The sequence below is a fragment of the Helicoverpa zea genome, chromosome 20 (genome assembly GCF_022581195.2).
Source record: "Helicoverpa zea isolate HzStark_Cry1AcR chromosome 20, ilHelZeax1.1, whole genome shotgun sequence".
Lineage (NCBI taxonomy): Eukaryota > Metazoa > Arthropoda > Insecta > Lepidoptera > Noctuidae > Helicoverpa > Helicoverpa zea.
This window is the reverse complement of record NC_061471.1, coordinates 7,959,276-7,982,531: the sequence shown is the minus strand read 5'-3', so window position 1 is coordinate 7,982,531 and position 23,256 is coordinate 7,959,276. Positions and strand designations below refer to the sequence as shown.

At 34.7% G+C, this 23,256-nt stretch overlaps 1 protein-coding gene across 1 annotated transcript in view; it reads right to left on the bottom strand.

Annotated features, from left to right (window-relative positions):
• Positions 1 to 23,256, bottom strand: part of LOC124640006 — a 96,128-nt gene that overhangs the window by 38,446 nt on the left and 34,426 nt on the right. The window contains exon 2 of the mRNA XM_047177566.1: positions 5,605 to 5,819. Within this exon, the coding sequence (XP_047033522.1) occupies positions 5,605 to 5,819 (215 nt within the window). The remainder of the gene's footprint in view (positions 1 to 5,604; positions 5,820 to 23,256) is intronic.

Below are 23,256 nucleotides of genomic sequence, written 5' to 3'. Positions count from 1 at the left end.
TGTAGGATAAAATTGACGAAAAGAAAATAAAGTCGATTTCCGTCCGTTCTTTGATCAGAACTCATTTTCTCTTCATCGACAGTTTGCATTGTTAATGTAGCACGTCCCTAAAGCAAGACGATCATTTTACGACCGTCTCGTTCCAGTGTTCCATTTTTAAATGGGTCTGTTTGTGGTAGGTCATTGGATAAATAATATTAATTAATTTGACCTGAAGTCGTAATTTTATTTATTTTTAGTTAGTATTCAACAATTTTTGTTTAGTTTTGACTAAAAAGCGCATTTTAAAATCGATGCAGGTTTTTTAAAATTTTCCCCGAGCCAACGTTAAGACTGCGTAATTTACGAGTGGCCGGTAATAAAAGTTTTTGTTGCGAAAAGCGACGGGTGCTATAAAAGTTTGCTGTCCCTTTCCACGGTGAGTTTACGAGCGTGAAAACGCGAGATAGGTATACCGTACCGGTAGTTTTATTACCGGGTATGCGAGCGATGTGAACTTATGTAGGTAGCACTGGCTAGGAAGCTTGGAGCAAAACAAAATATGTCAAAACAGTTCACCACGGTTCTTGAAAGGCTTTAATTTTGACGCAGTGTTTGGATACAATAGCAAGAATTTTAATATGACGTGAGCGTTTCGGTGTTTGTGAAGAGAGCTCTTTATGCAAAAGAAAAAAGTTCGATATCGACTAAAGAGCTTAAGTGACAACTCTGTTATCGATAGTTACTCATTAGGTTACCGAGTTATCGTACGTAGTTCAAAAACTTTTTTATTTTTATTTTATTTATTTATTTTCCTCTCTTACAACTATCCTTACAGATTAAATCTAGTTCGATAGTGTAACTTAATTCTATATATACATAACTACTGGAAAACAATTCCACTTAATAATCCTACTTATTCTATGTTTTATAACTAATAATAAATACTGTGGTTCTTTCAAACTCACTCAGTGACCGAAAAGCAAAGGTCAAGTGTGCTCTTTTCTTAATTTTACCCAATGTAACCTATTGACTGCTGTTATTGATTAAAGAGTCAGCAAAAGTATGAGAATACAAAAATAATTTCTTAATGAACTTTTCTCTTTGTCTCTTATTGATGGACTTTTCCCTTATACGGACAGGTCTATATCAATGACTAGCCGTTTTCCCGCGGTTTCACCCGCGTCCCGTGGTAACTACTGCCCGTACCGGGATAAAATATAGCCTATGTTACTCGTGGATAATGTAGCTTTCGAATGGTGAAAGAATTTAAAAAAACGGTCCAGTAGTTTTTGAGCCTATTCATTACAACCAAACAAACAAACAAAGTTTTCCTCTTTATAATATTAGTATAGATCTAGACGGATATGTTTATTCCTAATTATGCACTAAAACAATGGATAGCAATTAGCCAGTCTAGCGTTCCTTTACTCTGTAGACTGAAAGAAAAATCGTAAAAACACGGTAAAAAGAAATGTGTCTCAAAGTTTTATGACAGAAACATCCTATTTTAGGTCTGAGAAATTCATACTGTTTGCCGAACGTGACCCGTTAACACTTACTTGAGTTAGTTAAGTTTTACATTGGCGTTCAAAATTTTATAGGTAGTTAATAAGTAACTCGCGTATTTTTTTGTTATGCACGCTTTGATTGTGTGTGGAAATTGGTTAAAAGTTAATACATGGTGAAATAAAATGAAATAGGAACCAAACTGCATCTCCATTTTTTAGAAATTCGAGGTCAAGTGACAGCAATTTTATGGATGGGTTTCCAAAATATGAAGTCTCAGAGAACGAAAAAACTTTTATGACATTTGCGTATAGCTTCACACCATTTTGTGTGGTTGGTATGTATATAAAAATGGCTTCTTCAATATACGTACAAAATAAGCCTAGTAATGAAAAACATGTATTTTATTACCCTTATCAAAGAGACAGCCATATTGTATGGTATGCTACAGCAAGCATTGCATACTAAGTATGTAACTTATCTACAGTATCTATGGTAAGTAGTGTAGTACTAAAAGATAATACTATACACCGTATATATCATGTATATGAAAGGAAATGGCTAATAAAATTTTCTAACATGGTTTTTCCGGCAAAAAGGACCACCCGTGTATCATGCAAGATCTTCGTAAAGATGATAAATTATAGTTTTTGTTATGCTTCGAATGCCTTGTTCTGCTATTAAGTGTCAGAGTAATACGCCTAAGTTTTATGGCTTCAGTCTAATGATCATACGAGATAGACCTTGTGACCGATTTTATAGCGGAGATTTTTTGACGTTTCCGCAGATACGACAATGTACTCTAGATTTTCTTTTTGTTCTAGGTTTTTCGTTTTCCTGCTTGTCGAAGTGAATTTGGTTAAGGAAATAATAATAGCATCATTAGAAATGTTCGTTCCATCTTATATGTAAGAGATTATCTATTTAAAAAATTATACGGTTTTCAAATAAACATAACATTGAATTCGCGAGTCTGATTTGTGTATCTGTCTCCTTTTTCATAATATGACAATGCTGGATAGAATTGCAAATGGCGTCAATGGATAACTGGAAGCAACCTTGTCTTTAAAATATTCTCATTGTAGCCAGCCAGGCCTGGGAAAGGGCGTAGGCTTTAATCCTATAATCCGCTACGAAGGACCAATCTTGCCACCTTTGTGACTTGTTACATCATCGCTATAATAACCTCCTGTATCTTTCCTTATACTTTATTATACATCAGACAAATTTCCGTCAAAGTTTTGGCACGGAGCACTCCATATATCAACCACTTTGCATATTGCTTTTCAACGTTGAATCCAGATTAAAACTACATCAAATGAACTCCTGAGATGAACTTCAATGGTTATTGATTGATATATGAGTGTCACATCACTGACAACGCGTCTGAGGACGAGTCCAGATGAATATAAGGTTATGAAACAGTAGGAATATTAGGTATTTCAACGAACGCTTTTTTGAAGTATGTGTAAACAATAATTTGACGAGTATGTAATGGAGTGCCATAATGAAGATGTGAAACGGATCAAGAGCTCAAGATGTTTTTGTTTTCAGATCCAATCTCGTAATTAACAATATATTTATTCAGTTTTCAATAGCAAGGTTCAGGGTCAGAAACAGGTCTGATTGATAAGAAGTAGACATGCCATTTTAGAGTACAACACATAAACAGCTACGTTTAAGTAAGTATTGTTAGAAAAAATACTCCAGAATCTATAGAAAGCCTTCAATAAATGCCTACTCTCATAAATTACCCATAATATACCTATATAACCAGTAATTAGCATAGCTGTGATATCTAAGCACCATGGTGGGGGGTGTATGGTAATGGCGGCTGCACCATGGCGTATAACAGCCGTGGTTGGCCCATGGGCCCATGGTTTATATGCAAAGTATAGGCGAGGTTTTATGATCAAACGCGTAACTGTTATGTCTATGTATTTTCTATCACATGGAAGTATATGGAAGTAGATATTCTGTTTATGCGAAGACATTTCTTATAATTTTTTGAAAGATTTAAGAAGATTTTGGTACATCGATCATCCTCAGGTTTCAGGTTTACCCTGGAAATCTAGCTTACAGTGTTACCTACTGTTATGATAGCTTCATCATTATTAATGGTGTTCTTTCAAGGAAAAACCCTAATTAACACATTTTTAAGAAGAGCTAAGACTCTTTTGCAGCGTTTTTTTTATAATCCGCAACCAAATGACAAGAACATTTCATTGTAGTAGGCTCATGAACAAAATATGGTACAACTATTGCCTGTTTGCCATTTGGGTGGCACTTCAACACAATTACCCAACGACTTACACTTATTTATTTGTGCCAAATAACGTCAGAGCATATTCTTAGAGCACACTATTGTTTATGCTTTATTGCTAATAACACTGTCCTGGACAACATACGTTATTTTGCCGTTGACACACCATTTTACGGCCCATTCATGGGGTTTGAAAACTAGTGATGGGTACTAAAGTTTGCCCACTGTGGACCGAACTATTTACCACTAAAGTATGGCAAGGTGTTCATTTAACACGTTTTAATGGTTGCAGCTTTAGAAATATTAGTGTGAGACGTAAAATTGTTGGAGCATGATGTTCAGCTCGGCTATTTAAGTGCGGCAGTGAGGAAAGCTTGTTGGGTAATTAGCTTAATTATACACGTCATAATGGGTAGCTTCTGCTGGTGTTTGCAATGACTAACGGCCGTTCCCAATATTCTATCTATCTGTTGACTAACTTGATACTCTGTTGATTAACTAGATAGACAATTTTGTCATTAGCCCCATAGGTGTAAAGTCAAATTCCTACCTCTAATCAAACAAAACAAACGGTGGGGAACGGCCACAAAAGCGCATCCAATGTACGGTTACCGACAAAGAAATGTATAAAAACTAAGGTAAGTCAACTGAACTATAAACTAAAGGATTATGGTTCAATAAAAGACAAAAAATCTACAATGATATTCTCGTAATATAATAAAAATACATTTTGTAGTTGACAGGGTCAGACCTATAAATCGATTCAAAAGAAATAATATGGAGGCAGCTCTAATTCTAGCTAGGTTCAGAATTGGCTATATTTCATACCTGTTACAAAGATATAATTAAAAATGTCAAGATTAGCAACGAAAGAAGTAGTGGCATGTACAATGGTGATAAATAACAGTTAATTAGTACCTTCCCTAAGTAGTAATTTAGCTATCAATCAAGATGTATTTTTTTAATTAGCACGATTCATAGGAAATCCTAGAGATAGTCTTTTTGTAGGAAAACGTTTTTCTATGTATTCATTAATTCGAAAAAAAAATACAATAAAATTCTATTGAACTACAAAAGTGGCACTATGTTATTTCCATGTATTTTAATCATAATTTTAATTACTTTTTCCACGTGGTACCTTTTATTTTTTTATCAAGCATCATAGGATAAGGATACCTAAAGACTGACAGATATTTTGGGTGGTTTAACTTTGGTTTTTCTGATATATGTATGTATATGCCTATCATACGTACTAACTATTGTTTGCAGTCTATATCTATTTAAATATGTATTTTGTAAAATTGTGCAGGCTATTGGTGTATTGATCGACTTCAAGTATGTCGTAAATCGTAGACGTATTTTATAGTTTACGCGGCTTAACTTGAAATGGGATTTTTACGAGGTTTTAAGAGGAAATTGAGAGATCTTGTTATAATTTATATTTGGGATAGTTACTATATTTAAGTTTTAATACAATCGCTACTTTGCTTTGCTCTTTTTACTTTGATTATTAATAAAATGTTGATGAACTTTGTGAAAAATTATTATATTGTGTTGCAATTAATTGGGAAGGTAATGTATACGTTATCTCACGGTAGTATATATGCACCTACATGTATTTATAAAAAAATATCATATAGTATGTGTGGTTAAATCCGCAATATTTAGTCGTGTCAACATCTTCAAGCGAGCTGTTCGCACATTTCACAAACAGTTTCTTATTGAACATTCAGAACTAAGGGACTCGAGTGAAAACGCAGCGTGATGATCAGCGTGATTGCAATAAAACATATACCTACTTAGTGAAAGTTTTGAAGTTTACAGAGAAGAAAATAGTAGTAGATAGATGTTACCTGAAGCGGCGCATGTTCGCATCGCTACAAGTGCGCAGGCGGCGGCGACGCGCGCTGCGTGGTGAGGGGCAGCGGCAGCAGGTGCGGCGCGTACTCCGGCGCCAGCACGTACCTCGGCGAACAGCACATGGAGTACGAGCCCTTGCGCGCTTGTAGCTCCAGTAGCGAGCACAGCGACCGCTCGTACAACCGCCATTGGTGGACCACCCAGTGGGCTGCAATGATAAGTGTGTTAGTTGAGCAGTCGATCGCATCGGTGTCGTGTGAACGGCACCGAGTTTATTATAATTTCGCTATTGGCATGCGAGGCTGTTAGCTTTGTCCCAGTTGGGCTCCAATTTTATATAAATATTTTTTTTGATAATTTTTTGACCAATTACTATTATTTTAAGATTAATATATTAGACTAATTGGATCTTTCTTGGATTTTGAACACATGAAGTGAAAGTATACTACATTGGCATATTGTCAGGTTATCAACACAAATACAATGAATTCACAGAATTCACATATACAACCAAAAACTTTTACGAGTTATCTACCGGAGGAATATATGCAGAATAGAAGCGTCATCAATAAGCTACCGGATTGTGCAAAAAAATTAACGCTTTTTTTCCTGTGTACGTCTTGCGTAAGTGTAAACAAACAATATTACAGAAGCAAAGTTAAGACCGAGTCCAAATAAGGATATAGAATCAAATAACACTTTTACTCAGGTTTGTACTAATGCAATAAACAAATGAAGAGAAGAAATCCGGTTTTCTTTATCCGCAGTGCGCAAATTGTTTGCAGATTTTGTGCCGAAACGTGTTTCATTATGACAAAGATGGTCAGCCATCCACGGACTGACCTAGCCAACCTTTGATCGATGAAAAAAAAATACCAACAAGTTCTATATAACCTGAGGGGCAATAAACTTGCAATCTTACACATCACAAAACAAAATCGAATCACCGTTACCATCCATCAATTTCTTTCGTCACAAATCCAACAACAAGGAGGACAGACAAACACACAAAAACATAATAATATGTAAATCTATCCGTATAACTTATAAACTGCGCTTGCAAACAGATAAATGTCAAAAAAACTCGTCATCATAAATTGTGACGAAAATGTCAGCGATGTCAGTGTCGGATGACAATATAAAGACGTTTTGACGTGTCAATAAAAATGCGCATGGAATTGACTATGTTGGTAGGGTCAGAAATTTTTTAGGCTACAAAATCGGGTTTATTTTGGTCTCGTTTTGGATAACTTGCCTAATCTCAGCATCATCTCCCGAGCCTATTCCCAACTATGTTGGAGTCGTACCAGTGTCTTACAAGGAGCGACTGCCTATGTGACCTCCTCAACCCAGTTACCCGGGCAACCAAATTATTACCTTAGTTAGAATAGCTGACTAGCCTAGACTAGTTACGCAAAGCTATATTCTAAAAGAAACGGTTTTTAAGTCTTTGAATAAAGCTTAGCTAGTTAATGCCTCAATTGAATTGTTAAAACGCCCGCTTTTCAACTCTTGTTCAACAAAAACAAGTAATAATTAATTTAGACATTTAAAATTACAACAAAGTAACACAGTAGCAATAGCTGTCAAGTCGATGTATCGAACTGACATGCCGAGTATCGATTACGACGTTAAGCGATCTCGATACTCGGTTAATCGATTACTTTGTAAATGATGAGTAGCTTTTAACGTACAAGTTGTTGCGTTTCATTTGTATTTTTTTATTAATTTATTTTTGTTTATTTTTTGTAATTGGTCAGCAATTAATTAAATATTGTAGTGTTAAAAATTTCGCTTCACTTCTTATTAAGTATTCCTTTCCAACATTAAACATGACATCTGTTTATCTTTTGATATGTTTTTTTACACAAAATTAGCCATTGACATACCATTATTTATTGTATTTAAAATATATTAATACAACTTAAACTTTACATAGAAAAGCTTAAACTTTAATGTTTTGGTACAATAGTTTGTAACTTAGGAATGTAATAGGATATTGTTTATCCGGGTTTATGAATTAGCTCCCTCAGGATGCGGGCGTAACCACGAGATGTGCCCCGCGGTTTTGCAAAACAAACAAAACGTAAAATTGTCTCGTTGTTGCTATGCAACTTTTTTATGCTAAGAAAATAACTTTGTTTCGATTTCATCTTTAAAGTGCTATAAACGCATAACAAGTAAATAATATAATGCATTAGCCAACCTGCACAAAAAATACAGGGATAACTACAGATACTCGTATTTAAAAAATATATTCCCAAATACGCCGTAATTTGGAGTAAACTTACTGCTATCAACAATGCTATACTTCGGCCGTTCAGAGAATGCGTTCCTGACACCTATCAGTTAGTCACGACTAGTGATGGGCACAACATAACACTGAGTTCGTTACCGTTCCTTCAAAATGAACCGCCGCATTATTTTAAGATTATTTTCGTTTTAAATTGGCGGAATCATTTGTTTTATATTTTAGTTATTTAAGTGGAAACCAAAAAAAGGTAATATTCATATAATAAAATTGTTTTATTTATTCTTTGTTACAAGTACATTGAATTGAATGTGCGAACAGAATATTAATCAGACTCCGATTTGCTTGAGGAGGTGGTGTCTTCATCATCATCTTCGCCTACATGTATAATTATATTATTATCAATAACAGAATCAATCCTGATATCTCGGTCTAACAAAAGCCGGGTAATCAAATAAAAACAGATCGAAAACACTTGAAAAACGTGGTCTATGCGCACGAAACGACAACGGACGACTGTTTTAGCGTCACAAAATGGCGGCCCATAACGCCATTTGGGGTTACCATTTTTAATCTAAGTATAAAAATGCGGTTTGGTCATAGTTTTATTTTTATATTTCATAAACGTTATAATTAAGTCTTATAGTCCATTATTTTCCAATTCTTAAAAAGAAAATCAAAACGTATTATTTTATATTATAACTGTATAAGAACAGATTACGATACTTGCCTGTTATTTTTAGCACAGCACTACAAAATATAAACCGCTGACATAACCTTGTAATAGCGCAGTATAGATTTAGAAAAATATTGTTTACCAAGTTATTTGACACTCAGTTTGGCACAAAATTATAACATTCATTGATTATTGATATAATAATGTTGTTTTAATGCTCCTCAATTGTTAAAACGGTAAACAACCAGCAAAAATATTTTTATCGTAACTGCAACGCCATTGCAAAGTTACGTCGTCAGTTCAATCGCGACGTGTCAGGAACGCATTCTCTGAATGGCCGAACTATAATATGTATAAAATCATCATTACCCAAAAAAACAAAACAACAATCGCAAATTAAATAAGCATCGATCATATCCTAAGCTATTTATTAGGCGCAAGCGCATAATAAAGCACGTTAACACTGTCGCGTCGTGCATTCGATACGAGTCATTACTCAAACTCCTTTGATGTTCATTGTGTTAATATTATTTAGAAACTAGAACAGGACAGTGATATTAATATGACTTGATAGCGGAAATAATATACTGTTGCATGAGTTTCAATATGTATTCATGATAAGTGCGTACGACTGATCTCATCATCATCTGTCTAGCCTTTTCCCTAATATATTGGAGTCGGCTTCCAGTCTAATCAGATGCAGCTGAGTAACAGTGTTTTACAAGGACCGATTGTATATCTGACCTCCTCAACCTAGTTACCCGGGTAACCCAATATTCCTAGGTACGACTGATCTACTATCATCTTTAGCCTCTATGTAGTCCCACTGCCGAACGCAGTGCTCTTCTCATGCAGAGAAAACATAAACGTTAATTGTCACCACGCTTGGTCGAGGCCAGTCGAGGCGGATTGGCGCAGGTCATATTGAGGATAACATTTGAAAAGGTCCAGTTATAAAAAAATTCACCAAGGATTCTGTGCTTTAAATATTTTATTCAATAATTTTTAAATAAATTGCACTTTGAGTTTCCGAGTCAGATATAGCTAACTTGATGTCATAAACTTAATAAAAAAATACCTGTAAAAGTCAATGACCTAGCTACATATTTCAAAAATATAAAAAATACAGCACCTTAATCGATGACAATAAAATATAATCAGAACATATATTTCCTGGTAGTTAAATAAGTACAGTCCACTAAATGTCAAGGTTGGTATAATCCAGCATATTTTGATACGCAGCCAAGTATGAGATGTCATATTAATTTCACTCGTTGTTAACTACGCCCAATTTATATGGATGGTTCAAATTGCCAGGTTAAACTTAGATAGGTGACCATTGATTTGAAAACCTCTGAACCAATTAATTCTAATTGGGTTAGAATGTGATGATATATTTACATCTACGAAAGGACTGTAGAAAATGATTGTTCTACTATCAGATACTACATATTAGATGATGTTTGAGATTCGGAACAAGCCCAGCAATTTGTGAGGTTATAATCAAAATAACCCACAAAATAAAGAACTACGCCATTCATGACCGGGTGGAATATTAACCCACTAACTACAAGGACTGGCCACAAATAGCGACCGATAGGAAAAGATGCTATGGGGGAGGCCTTTGCCTAATAAAAAAATAAAAAAAAACTACCTAATCATGAAATAGTCAAATGTTACCTAAAACTAACTTAAAGTAAGTAAACTTTAAGTCTTACCTAAAAGTCTTATGTCGCTCAGTATTCATCCGTAAGTAAGTCGATTAACTCAATCATTATTTAATAAAGGTATATCCGGCTAAGAGTTACTGACACCTGTCGCCCTAAGAGATACTTATAAAAATTACTAGTTTGTGAAAAAGATTAATGACATAATTGATGACCGGTTCATTTAAGATCACAAGGGATCGCGTCCCGCACTTTTAAAGTCTAACTTACGATTTACATAATTCATTATTGTCTAGGGAGTGATCATAGTTATAGATTTTTATATGAGCGTGGTGACTGAAAACAAAAAATCTGGGCATCCAAATTGTTTGAAACGTTAGGGGTTATCTTATGATATCTTATGACCCACTGAACCATTTCAAACTTTGTCTAGGTAAATATTTCGATCTTTGAATATTACAAAAATAATTCTCTACCTATTCATGTAGCGATTTAATTAGAAAATAAATTATGAAATACATTCATATTTCTTTCTTTCCAAATCTTTCTCAAAGATCAATTTCGGTAGCTACTATTCTCTCTATACGCATTATATCTAAACTGTGAATACTGTCAACCCCACAAGTCCCATGACACACTGGTCGACATACAGACAGACAATAATAGGTATCAATAACACCGCCATATAAAATGACCACAAATCTGAAAGTACCGCTGTCCGTCATTTTATTACAATTTGTGGTTTTCCGCGCCGATGTCAAGATATCACGGTAGATATTAAACAGCGATGAAGATAAACGCAGTCGAAGATTGATCTTAGAATTTACAAGATAACTACAATAAAATTTTCATACACCAATGGTCGACCAAACAATCAAAGAGTATAAGTTTGTATGCGGCTGAAAATACAGAACTGATATCGAAATACATACTATGACTATTAACATGATTCAAATTGTATTGCATTTTCGATAAAGTTCATGAAAATGAAAAGATAAAATGCCGCTTAGAAATCGTCTAATGCTAGAGCTACTAAGAGCCAAGACTTGTTATCTAAAGACTAAACCAATACAAAAGATACTTCTGTGTCACAATCAATTCTATATCCAGTCTATCAGTCTACCAAATCAATGTACTTACTATCATCTATTTTTACACAAACTATTACACAATGTTCAGACATCTATTAATGACAAGAGCGGATCGCGGTCCGATCGTGTTTTGTTTTACCCGCCCGACGACAGATGTAACCTATCTGTCTTTTGATGAACGAACAATTAATGTAATTTTGTGAATAATTAGATTGTATTTTTTTATTTGAATTATGATTTTTTACAAAAAAAATCGTAAAGGTAGTTTTATTTAAATGTTTAATATTCGCGTAAGTGTCAGAAAAAAAATGTGATAATAATCGAATCATGATGAACAAATTGCCTTTTTGTACGTTGGGTTGTAAGAATCATAAAAACTTGCTGACTGGGTAATAAGACCGAAGGAGTATTCAGTTATCTAATCTAATTAAAAAGAGAAGAAAAAAAACAACAGGAAAACATTTCAAAATCGCTCATAGATTTCAGTATTTAAAATGTTAAGGTTGGTTTACCGCAAGCCAGTTCCTAACCTTTGATCACTATTATCAAGATTACACCTATATTACAGAGTACATACAAGGTAAAATCTGCATATAATAAAAACCATAGACAATAATCATAAACTACAAACAAAACTTATAACCTTATTAGCTACCTTATTAACTGAAAATAACTTAGTAACGTTATTAAGAAAATAAGGAAGCTCACTACCATAAAATGACGAACTAAATAGCAACAAGTGTGCAACATTGTCGCACCGATGCATATTTAAATCTCCTACGTAATGCTACTATCAAACTATATCTATTTCCATTAGCACACGCACACAACTACACCACACCATATGATAGAAATTTGAACCCTATTTCTGACATGCTAGAGTTTACTTTCGATTGTAGAAGATCCCCGTTCACACCGTTCCGTTTCACACTGCAGCTCTCATGTGTAGTGTCAATGATACAACTGCCAAGTCATAGCGGGTAATACGTACCAACCACGTGCCGTTCACTTATAGATATATACACACGATGCAAGTCCACATTCCAGTATAATTTGAACTCTTAGATTAGGATCTGTCCCTATCAATACTTGTCATTATGTACTTGAAAGGGGAGCGGGGAAGGTCAAGCAAACCGGTTGGAAACATGTGTATCATACAGTTTTATTGTTGAAAGATTAATTGCACATATTTTACATCCGCTAGTAGAATATTGTCGTTAAATTGTTATTATTTAGACAATTTCCTGTAGAGTATGCGAATAAATTCTATGTGCATTGATACGCTTATACTTTGACGCAGAGGAAACTAAATTGAGATATTGACGTGAAATGATAAATCTTTGTTCTTATTGTTTTGTTTTCGATCGGTAGTATTTCTGTTCTATTTTAATATTATTAGATATTGCATGTAGCATTATTAACTAATTAGCGCTATTATTGTTTATTTTTAATTGCCTACATATGTCTATTGGAAAATACGCTGTCGCATTGTTCAAACTGTGAGTTATGTAGAAATAAATACCTAATAGAATACACTATGTCTTATTTACTCTTGCAAATTACTCATTACTGTACTTTTTTATATTATAACAAAATACAATTAGAATTCTCTGCGAGCATCAATTGTTAATTACTTATTCTTCTTATTCATAAGTAGATTGTAATATTGTCTCGGCCATCTAATGAATGGTAAACAATTAAACGTTTGCTTACATTATTCCTTTTTACAAAGAACTTACTACATACTCGTATATTCTTTATTATACTCTCGTATTGAATTATTTTCTTCTTTGGGTCAACTATTGGCAACATTGCATGGAAAAATGTAAAAAAAAAACATGACAAAATAAGATTAAATATATGTCTGCGATGATCACTTAGGTTTGGCAAGGTACTTGAAGTAAGCTAAGTTCACAACAACCAGTCGTCATCTACCTGCCCTTAGGTATCCCAATTTTATTTGGTTTCGGCGCAGCATGTCCTGTCCTCCCATACTCTTCTATCTGCCGTCATCTCACAAATAACATTTATTCCTAACCATATCGACTTTCACACAACCCATCCGTCGCTTCTTCGATCGTTCTCTTTCACTATACCCGTCCACATTCATGTCCAAAATCTTCACTACAACATGACTTTCATTCCTCCTCATCGCATGCCCATACCATATTAATTTCACAACTAATTCATGGGTACTTCAACAATTTCCACGACTGTCAAAAAAGCCAAATCTTAAAAGGCTGGGTGCCTAGGATGCATCCAAGATACTTGGCCGGTTTTGTATTCATATCCATATAGGACGCTCGCTTTTATGAAGTCGTCAAAACGTCATTCATTTAAATGTGATAAAATCAAAAGTGGGACATATCACACCGAATTGGACGTGGGTAGAGCACTCATTTATTCTTCACAATAACTTTCATATTCATTTTGAAATTAAGAAACTATCTTCCGAAGCCTTCACTGCACTTTATAAACTTTTGTGACTGAGCAAATAGTGTACCATTTCCCTAAATTAGTGCCGACTATGTCCTAGCGTTGCAACGGTTTCCCTAGAAAACTTCTGCTCAAGCCAGGATAAAATATTTACTATTACAATTTGGCTCTCTTTATGTAAAATCATTTTCAAGGTCTTGTCAGTAGTTCCGGTACTCGATACTTTTAGTAGTTGCGGAAGGGTTCGAAAATGTTACCGCGGCCCTGGTACATAAAGGGATTGATAAAGAACATGATGGGTTATAGTTAGTAAGAGTATGCCCTAATGCTGCACCCAGTGGGAGGGGTCATTTGATGACACTCCATAAAAAAAAATGAAATTCTAATAGAAGTAGGTAATATTTTTTACCCGCGCCTCACAATTTTAACACTCGCCAAGTTTCCATCGTATCTTTACTTTCATCTCCATAAATAATAAGAACCTATTAAGAAAGATTAATTTTCCAATTTTCCCACATCATAGATTGTAATTTTATTACAAGAAAATGGTCACTTTAACCACATGTTAAAGGTCTGTGACCCGAAGAATCATTAGCTCCGTAATTTACGGCTAAACTCAGGAACGGCTAAAGCTATTTTGATAGGACTTTCGCAATTAGAAACTTTATTATTCGGCGGGACTATCAATTTTTGATGTTTCATCTTGAATATCGTGACTAGAATAATAACAATATTTCATTCGGTATGCTAATATTTGTGAAATCAGGAAGAAACTTATATATACGTACAATGTTAATCAATTTGAATATTATCATAAAATAGGTAATTATGCAAGACTGAAGTATATGTTAGTAATAGGGAAATACTGTTAGTCACTTTTATGTGTTATAGAATCATTTTCCTATTATCCTACATATTATAATTATAGAATAAACTCTTTTTTCAATACTAGCTGTTTCCCGCGGTTTCACCCGCATACCGGGGGAACTTCTTTCCGCACCTTTTCTAAGAAAAACCTACGTTACTCGGGGATAGTCTAGCTTCCCAACAGTGAAAGAATTTTTTAAATTGGTCCATTAGTGTTGGAGTCTTTAGGGTACAAACGAACAAACAAAAATGATTTTTTCTCCTCTTTATTGTAGTAGTGTAAATACTATGTCTTCGTTTTTTAAATCATCAGTTTTTTTTTGTTTATAATCATCAAATGACATCTCCCGTTGTGGGTCCCGCTGCGAGTGTACTCTTACTGACTAAAGCCTGTTAAAGCATGTTCCTTAAGCCCTTTACGTACCAGGGTCGCGGTAACTCTTTGGAATGATGTACATACTTTCAACTGCATTGTTTATATAATACATATTTAATGAATTACAAAACAATGTGTGCATTGAGTCAGGAATCATTAAGTTCTTATTACATTCTAGTGAAGAGTGGAGGGTCGAGACGTGAGGTCTCGGGTTCAAGTCTGTTTGTTTACTTATGTACGTTTCACTTGGTTGTATATGTTGTTTATGTGAGATATGGATAGGTTTGTTACATTAATTTTAATAGACTTTTGATATATCTAAGCTATATAATGTTATGAAGCTGAAGAGTTGGTTTAATCTGGGCTAATCTCAAAAACTACAGGACTGATTTAAAAAAGGTTTTTTTTTAGGATTTATTTACTTTTTTAGAGCTTATTTCCTTTTAAGATACAGTATACCAGTGCAATATTACTTATTCTCGAAGTTCTTAATGAACACCGTGTAATATTCGTGTTAGGTAGTCAAAATATTTAGGAATTTTATCCGGGTTATCAGAGTAGTTCCCACGGACTACGAGTGAATAAGCCACTGCCGGCAGTTAATGTTTTTTTAAGATTTTTAAAACAAGTCTCTTAATTTTAATATTCCTCGAAAAACTCAATTGTTTCAGCAATTTACATTCAGGCAGGTCATGGCAACAACACTCGATAAAAATTGATTATGAAAAATCTACAAAACCTTTGAATAATTATGGTTATTTTTGCCGATAAAGAAGATAAATATCGTGATATCGCTTAGAAACTATTAGTTAGCCATTTGTATTCAAATGATCGATTCACACTGGTCATTACAAGAACTTAGTAAAGTCCAATAAGCGTAATAATGATAACAAAATCTGTAAAATCTTATACTTGTCTTACTTCACTAGGTTAAAAAACCTTTGGACTTGGTTTTAAGATATTTTAAACTTATTAACACTCTATTTTCTAAGTTACCTTCGTGAACGCTTTGAGTTCCTCGTTCCCAGAGGCAAACCTTGTCGCTCTTCCTCATCTCTTCTGCTTCGTATCCCATCCCACACTTCAAGTCGCTATGATGGATCATTCACTGTTCGTGCTGTTAGGCTGTGGAATACCCTTCCGCATTCTATACGCGAGAGCTCATCATTGGATATGTTTAAGAGACGAGTTAAGGAACATTATTTATCAACATGACCTTTGTATATTTGTGTATATATTTGTATATATTATATTGTATATATTTCATGTAATTATAAAAGGTATATATTTAATTTATTATAAGGAATTATTCATATAGATTCTTTTTATTAGTATAAAGTTGCACATTTGCCCTACCCCATCAAATCACTCTTTCACTCTAAGGTTGGCTGGAAGAGAACCCAACACTGGGTTAAGCTCGCCATTGTACATTATCTCTCTATATTCAGTGTGTCTCTCTGTATTTATGTGTGCAATATTTTTTTAATGATGGGTCATTGAATTTCCCAATACAGTAGGTAACTTAAATAGCTGTCAACTGCTATTTTAGTCAAATGCAGAAGTGTAAACCTCGCTCGGTTGGTCTACAATACACAATCACTTATTTCGACAACGTAACACCATAAACGACAATTTCCTAGTTGTCAACCAGTCGATATTATCTAAAAGAAAGTACAAATTAGTTTAGTTTACATTGTTTAAACTAAACGCAAATAACACCGGAACATCCGATAAACATACACCTTTCCGGTAGGTACACATTTATTCGCAAAATCTTCCACTTTACATACAAAAGTTTCGCACATCGATACGAATAATTACAAATTAACTACACGTGTAGCATTACATTAATTGCTAAGTCAAAGTTCATTCTGTAATCATATGGAGCCGTTACACGGACAAATTGAGCGCTGGATACGAAGTCGTGATCGCGTTAAATGCGGTTACCGGGTTCTGGTGTTCAGCAGACGGCGTGAAACAAAGAAGCTAATTGCTATGAAGCAAGAAAAATGAAATATAAACATCCTTTTTTTGTCAAGTTACTTAGGCTTAAATGGTTTTTAAGAAATGTCATGAAATCTTAGACACAAGAAATACAGACGTTAAAAAGTTAGTTGATATATTAGCGACATCTTATCTGTACTTAATATAATCGAATACCTATTCATATTAACTACCTTATTTAAGTCAAGACTGTTTACAAAATATAGGTAAATATTCAATTATATATTTGTATCACTTTCTTGCATCATCATCATCATCATCATCATCATCATCAGCCTATCGCAGTCCACTGCTGGACATAGGCCTCTCCAAGTGCACGCCACTGAGATATATTTTCGGCTTTCTTGCATAAATTACATTAATTACGACCTTGTCTATCAACCTATTGGTACAGTGTATCTCTCGAAGATCAATTAAAAGACCTTGTATATGAAAAGAAGCATTTACCCAACACTACAAAAGTAACTAAACATTAATTCCGATTAAACTTTAGACCAAAATTAGTTGCATTTATAACCAGCAAAGCCCAGAATAAGTCATTAATCTATTCTCGAAATTTCTAGAAAAACCATTGAACGTTTGACCAAAGAGGACATTGACTGACAGGCCTCTGGGAGTTACAAATCGGAGGCTAATTGATAGCCGATTACTTATTAACTGGCTAGACTGAACCACTAGGTTTCGGCCTAAACGTGTGAAATTTTTAATTGTTTGCTCTAAATTGTATCGTATTTTAGGATCGTGTAAAAGCACTTGGGAGTTCCGTGTTTAGAGTTATTTTGAACCTATCAAGCCTAAGCACAAAGTTCCCAAGAGCCTTCTAATCTTACAGTAGCCAAATCATAATATACCTACCGTACTAAAATTACCAACAACACAATCTAAGAAAGATGGATTTATTTGATTTTTAACTTACCACAGTAGCTAATAAATATTGTTTCCTATCAAACCATGGAGTATTGTCACATGTCAATCAATCGTGAAAATGTGTAGATCATGGAGAACAAAATGACAAACGGAGGTACCAACGGAAATTGCTATAAGTGAAGACTTGTCAAACTAAACTTGTGTTATTCCTAGTTATTTTAGCTGTAAGTCTTCCATGTTACATAAATAAATAAATAAAATTCGCCTAAGAAAGTAGCGCACCAAAATGCGGGTGAGCGGGGATGAGAAAGGTGACTGTTTTCGTCCTTACGCGCCTTCTTTGGACCCAACCATTTTTTATAACACCAAAATTCGTAGACAGATCTCACAAAGAACCCGAATGCCTCGTTAATTCACTCGTAATTGATTGTCTAACGTCATGCCCAGCCCACCGTACGTATTTAACCTAGAAGAAGGCTTCTGACCTACCTGCATTATGGTATCTCCGCACATCTTCATTACTCAGTGGTACAGACATTCAATTAATTGATCAGACTGATTGTTGCTGTCTATTAAAATGCGTGTCGATACATAATGCAGCAATTATATGCATCACTGGTTCACTGTTACTGTTATGAAACAGAATGCGTTTTCAAGGTTTCCTAGTGGAAGTATAGTGGTTGTTGTTAGTGGTAAAGTAGAGATTATGTAGCGTAGAGAAAACTAATAGTTTCGCCTGTGTCAATTGGGCCTAGTTTTATAACGAACTCTTCCGTTTCATTATATTAGTATGCTTTGTCCATAAACTTTCAACTCTAATCTTCTCACACATGGTCGAATTTCGAATGTTACCGCGGCATATGAGATTTATGTCAGGAAGGAGATCGCGAAAGGTCAAACCCGGGTCTCTCTCAATTTCATAATCGGGGTAACATAGGGGAATATCAAAGAACAAAACCTAATGAATTTCGTAATATGTATTAAACATTATCATGAAAAACAGCAGAGAAGAGAAGAAAATGTTAGTATTTATACCTAGTAGTAATGAGTTTCAGGCCGCCAGTCGACCACGAGGGCTGTTCTCTAAGGAAACCAGCTAGCAGTCTATGACATATTATTAGTACACAAGCAATTACGCCAACCCCAACATATGTAGTTGGGAAAAGGCTCGGAAGATGAAGCAATTACGCAGACACAGGTACACGCACAATCAGGTGCAGGACCAACATTTACACGCTTTCCGATGCAAGCCTATGCCTAATCAGAAATTGATGGCCAAAGCTAAGCTTCAGCTGATCGTCAAATGTTAAACACTAACATTGGCCGCGACTTCGTTCGTGTGGAATAGTGACTTCCGGCAGATTTTTGGTTTTACCCATACAGTTCCTGCCAATAGATGCCGACTTTTGACCAATAGATCTGTATGTCCGGATTTTTTTTTTGTAATAAAAACTATCCTATGTCCTTTCTCAAGTTCCAAAATATGTCTGTACCAAATTTCACACAAATCGGTTCAGTAGTTTAGGCGTGAAGAAAAGACAGACAGACAGGGTTACTTTCGCATTTATAATATTAGTTTGGAAGTTCGGATCAGGACCGACAAGCCCTACTCAGGCGCCGATCATTGTATTTTAAACCCAATTCCCACGGCTGCGACACAGTACACTCATTATGTAATTACTCTTAATGAAATGTATTTACAATCAACGGTTTGCACGCGCTGCGGCAATTAGTCATATTTATTATAAACGAACTTAGCATCATTTGTTTTTAAACTAATTATTTTTCGCGACTTCATGGACCCTACATATATTTTAATATTTGTACAGCAATGACAACGTAAGTAGATCAACCTCTAATCTCGTTTAAAAAACCGAATGGAAATCTGTTTAGTAGTTTTTAAGTTTATCGCGAAACGACACACGGGAAGATGGAAAGCAAGATTTTCTTCATCATCTGCCCAGCTTTTTATTCTCTTTGATAAAGTACTCTTTTGAATGTCACAGTGTTAAAAGGATATCAGACATAATTATAATGCCCATTTATTCATAAAAGTCCATGCTATGTAATTACAATTACAATTTTAAATATAAAAAAATAGGTGGCCACCGATATCGGGCACTCGGTCCAAGGTACCGGTGGTTAGGGTCAAAGAGGCAGAAACCTCCCTCGATCCAGCCTTACGAGAGCCTCATGAGGTGTTGGTCGAGGCACATACATACTCTATTATTAATATTTCTATTAGTTAAGATACACGTGGTTGTTTATGGAGTCAATGACAGCAAGAGACTTTGACACCAGAAGGTAATCTTAGAGTATTAAGTTTTCCTGTATTATTACTGTTATAGTAATTAATTGTAATCATACCTCCAATGAGTAATTAGTCCCCTTGGTTAAGATTTATGCAATTTTAATTTTACAGTTTCATTATATGGTAGCATTTGTGTCAAATAATATGCTTTGTTAAAAGAATGTTATAGATATGTATAAGATTTATTTTTTAAACGGTTTTATTTAGCTCACCATGTTTGTTTTTTTTTTATTTATTTATTATTCTTGGGTCAAAGGACAATGGGCACTTTGTATGGGATTTGGTACCCGCTCCAACAGTAACGTATGATATATCATTAGAAAGGTATTTACGTGAACAATAATAAAAACTATGGGGCTTGCCTCAATTAGCTGTCCGATCCGAGTAACGATAAAAATTAAATCGACATGGAAACAAGTATGTCATCCATATATGCAAATTCATTAAGAGGCATATGTCGTCAGTATAATAATTTTAAACTCAGTTAATAGACATCTTAAATTGTTTGAGATACACTCTATTATAATCTAAAGGTTGTAATAGTCTATGGAGTCATACTACGGAAACACAATCGTCATCTGATTTGACAAAAGTTCAAAACATTTCTGAAAACACAACTAATCATTTTAGTTACATACTATCTTTAAACATACTGGCTTCCATGTACCTACACATTATATGAAATAAAAAAAAACCTGTTATTAAAACACGATAATCATTAAACATTAATTGATTGTAAATACTGAAAGACTTTCATCAAATACATAAGCTATATTCTGCGTGAACTGCAAAGGTTTGCACACAGACTTTTTTTAAAGCAGTGGGTAGGCAAACATTCTAAGAAGGCCAAATTCTTGTTTTTTTGTTACTTTACCAGTTTTTATTCAATACAGTTGGATTTAAGAACTACATCTACGTTGATGATTTATGAACATTATACATTCTATTAGACGATGTCACGCGAAATGGACAAGGAATTGGGACTAGTCGTCATAGTAAACATTTTTTGGCTTGCCAAGACCTACGCAATGGTACTAGAATCAACACTGTTGGACAGGGTACCAAAACGCCCATCGTCCTTTAGTAATTCAAATTTAAGTACCTTCCTGTTGTCAGATTGATCTGAAATTTGGTACACACCTTCAATTCCGATGACAATACAATATAGTAATATCAATCCCACCCAAAACAAAAATGTGAAAGGTTGCCAAGTTCGATAATATGGTAATGCTTCGCCTATAAAAGAAGTGAGATCTGAATAAGTACCAAGTTCCATACAAATACCTCAGTTAAAAATAGTTACTTTTTAATGATGGTTCTTGGCAAATTTTCACACACCTTATTATAAACCTACTAAACGCAATGAATCAAGTATATAATTTTCTATTAAAACTTGCCAAGTAACATCATTAAAAAGTAACTATTTTTAACTGAGGTATTTGTATGGAACTTGGTACTTATTCAGATCTCACTTCTTTTATAGGCGAAGCATTCCCATATTATCGAACTTGGCAACCTTTCACATTTTTGTTTTGGGTGGGATTTCATTTATTTTTGTAAGGTTGTTTATTTTATTTTTTTTCTTATGATTAAGTTAGTTAAGGAAATGTCTCATTTATACTATCTTTCAGATTTTTGAATATGCACTATGCTTCTTACAAAGAAATGAACTAGATTAACTAAATGGAATAGATTTACCAACTGACTGACATGACATGTTATCATATATTATGTTCGTGGATCAAAGTTACACATTCGTTATTTTCGAAAGTGACTCACACTTGGCCGTTTTCAGATTTTTACTTTACTTTGACTAAATACAAACCTTTGTAACGAATTTCAGATCGGTACGATCATTCGAAGATATATTATATAAATATAGATAAATTTAGTTCGTTTTAGTTCCTTAGGGGTATAAATTTACACCAGGTATAAAACACCTTCATTATTTTGAAACTGACTCACACTTGGCCATTTTCAGATTTTTTCCTTCACCTTGACATAAAGACCTACCTTCATGCCAAATTTCAAGTCAATACGACCATTGGAAGTGGTCTAGGTTTTTGATGAGTGAGTCAGTCAGTCAGTCAGTGAGTGTATAGTAAAAATAGCGATTTTCTAACGTCAATATCTCAAGACCTATAAAAGATATATTAATGAAATTTTGTATTTTAGATAAGTGGTGTAAGTGATAAGGGGGTCTCAACAGATACTAGAAATTTGATATGCGTAAATAAAATAGATTTTGAGTTATAGGGGGGTAGAATTTGGCTCGAAATGGTTCGTGTAAGTAATATAACCCACGGCCGGTGTGTCGCTTTTTTTTGCTCGAACTTGGCCGTGTGTCTAGATAACATTGTAAATCCAAGATGGCCGCCGGTACAAAATGGCGGATTACATATTTTTTCCACAACCCCCTCAATATGGGTATCAAATGAAAGGGCTACACAAGTAGAATACTGTCAGCAACCCCAGCGGGGCCCAGGCCTGCGGGATTGTTCGAAAGAGTTACCGTAGTCCTGGTACATAAAAGGCCTACGACGAAACACAACGGTTTTTAGTCAGTAAGAGACTGGCACTCCCTCACAGCTGCTGACCCATATATAGAATGAGGAATATTCGGTAGGCATTTTCATTAAATACTAAAAACTAGAAAATAAAAAATCGGTAAAAAAAACTTTTAAGTTAAACGGTTTTACTTTATGTGCACTGAAAACTAGAAAATAAAAAAAACTGTTAAGTCCTTACCTATAAACCTACGTAGGTGGTCCCGGTCATATTAGACTAAAATAAAAACGCCTAAGGCGTCGTCCTAATTGGCAGCGATCGCGCGATGGCGCGATGCGTTTTTCATCTAAGACGTCGTCCTAATTGACAGAGATTGTACGATGACACGATGCGTTCTCGTCGTTCGATGAGTTCAAACATACAGATTTCATCAGTGTCCTATTTGAACCTCGCAAGTGAGATAGTGAGATCGTGAGATGAAAAACGCAACGCGCCATCGTGCGATCGCTGCCAATTATCAACATCAGAAGAACCTATAGTTTTTTGATCTTAACACGAGCGTCACGTACCAGTAATTATTATATAATTATG